The sequence below is a fragment of the Schistosoma mansoni genome, chromosome 4 (assembly GCF_000237925.1).
Source record: "Schistosoma mansoni strain Puerto Rico chromosome 4, complete genome".
In the NCBI taxonomy this organism is placed as follows: domain Eukaryota; kingdom Metazoa; phylum Platyhelminthes; class Trematoda; order Strigeidida; family Schistosomatidae; genus Schistosoma; species Schistosoma mansoni.
In genome coordinates, this window is record NC_031498.1 from 28,300,660 (window position 1) to 28,302,782 (window position 2,123).

Consider the following 2,123-nt stretch of genomic DNA (forward strand, 5'->3'; position numbering starts at 1 on the left):
AAAAAGTAAGGAAGTGAATGAATACTTGAACAATACTGTTTTAGCATATGCTTGGTTGTTTGGGGTCAACTCTTAACCAACCAACCTGAGCTGTTACATTAGCTTCCCCCTAGAATCGACTTCCGTAGGAACGTCGGTTCGATTAACCTATCTATTGAAAACACCTTAGTTCTATTTCTCATCCCAAGGCGAAATTATCAACTCGCTCACTATTTGACTTACAATCAGTTACGACTAACGCTTTCAACGATAGTCCATGGATGTCTCTTCATTTACCAGCTTGTCATCTTTGTAGCATGTGATCTTTTCTACAACTATCGCTGACGGTTTGCTGCGTGCTTTCAAGAGAAAGTGTGAGAATGTGGAATAAGAATATCTGAGGAAGTGCCGCGAGCGGGCTACCCAACACCATGTTGGTGAGGTACGATTTTTCCATGCTCAGACCGGCTATCAGGTGTTTACTCACCTGCCTCTTGAGTCGCCCTCAAGTAAAAAGTAAAGAAGAGTCTACTTCAAAGGTAATGGTGAAAATCAAGCAAACCTGAAGAACTGCTCCACTGCCTGCATAAAATAATAAGATACAAAATGGAAATACATAAATGCAATTGATAATTGTTCGGTTCATGTAAGTGCTTGGCCTCCAGAACGGATTGGTATTCTGGAAGGAAATAGACATAGTGTAGATATCTTGTGCACGAAGAACCATGAAAACAACAAAAAAAATACTCTTTTGTGATGCATATATGTAAAAGGATGAACTTGCTAGAAGTTGGACTCTTTAACAAAATCGATCAAATGCATGACCTTGAGCCAGTGATGACCGTCTTTTACAACTAGGTGCGTAACCAAGGGTGCATCAGTGTAATCCACAAAACGGGCATGGTCGAAAAGTCATGTCATTGATTCTCGCTTATGTGTTACATGTTGTCGCGGGTTTTTAATGTCGTTTTTTATCGGCTTATCAAAATATTTTCCCGTCACATGTTAATTTTTGTAATGTTAATGCGTGTTACATGGCGTTTATTGCAGTCTATTGGTTGCCTGACGTATTTGGAGCTGACAACCTGAATGAATGTTTAGTCGGCCTTATTTGGTAATTTGTAACAATGCAAACTCAGGTAAGTGAAATTCATCATTTATCGAGTCAAAAATTGGACTGAAACTATAGTTTCAAGCAAAAACAAGCTGTAAAATAATTTACATATGACTCGCCTCCCCTATTATGGTAGTGATGAACATGGGTGTTGGTAGTTGTTTATAAACTGTAATTGAAGCAATTGAGAGTCAAACTATTCCTGAATCTTGTAATGGTTATAATAATCATTCCATGCGACGTTTCTAATGCGAGTTTGTTTTTCTATTGCAGGGCAACAAAGAGTAAACACACTGGAAAAGGATGAAGAAGCTCTACGCGATCTGAACGAGCAGAACAATGAATAAAACTATTTTGTAGTAAGTTTCCCCTTTTGTACTCGAACCGTGTCTTTCAGTTTCAAAATATATCTGTTGTGCTAGTACACTGTGTTCTAACTTCAACGGCACTTACCGGTTCTGACTGTAGTGTTGTTGTTTCAGATAGCTCGTGCTTCCAAGTAAACGTCAATATATAACGTGCTACATTACGATATGAACTATTAATATACAGTCGTAAACAGTTCTATCCATGATAAGTATCACCGTTGTCATCTGGACTGATATATTATTACGTAATGTGAGGAAGAAAAAGTATGTAAGTCTTCAAAACAGGTACAAAACATAAGCCTGAAAATTACCGACCCATTAGCCTAACTAGTGTGGTTGTTAAAATCTTAGAAAAGATTATTCGGAAGGAGCTGTTTAAGTATCTCGATGAAAACCGGATCCTCTCGGAGAAGCAGCATGGTTTTAGAACAGGTTACTCTTGTCTCACTAATTTATTAGTCGCTCGTGAAAGTTGGTGCGCTCTTAAGGACCAAAAGTTACCTGTAGACGTAGCTTACACCGATGTCAGCAAAGCTTTCGACAAAGTTCCGCACAACCGGCTGTTATATAAGCTAAGGAATGTCGGGATTGGAGGCAATCTATTGATGTGAATAAAAGACTTCCTAGTTGGGTGTCAACAAAGAGTACGGGTGAACTCCAAG

At 38.8% G+C, this 2,123-nt stretch overlaps 1 protein-coding gene across 1 annotated transcript; it reads left to right on the plus strand.

The window, feature by feature from the left end:
- Positions 1 to 912: 912 nt before the first annotated feature.
- Positions 913 to 1,068, plus strand: Smp_202620 (uncharacterized protein; the record flags this gene model as incomplete). The annotated part of the gene is made up of 1 exon (XM_018797399.1): positions 913 to 1,068. One exon carries the CDS (start codon positions 913 to 915, stop codon positions 1,066 to 1,068), a length of 156 nt encoding a protein of 51 aa, XP_018652444.1.
- Between the last annotated feature and the right edge of the window lie 1,055 nt (positions 1,069 to 2,123).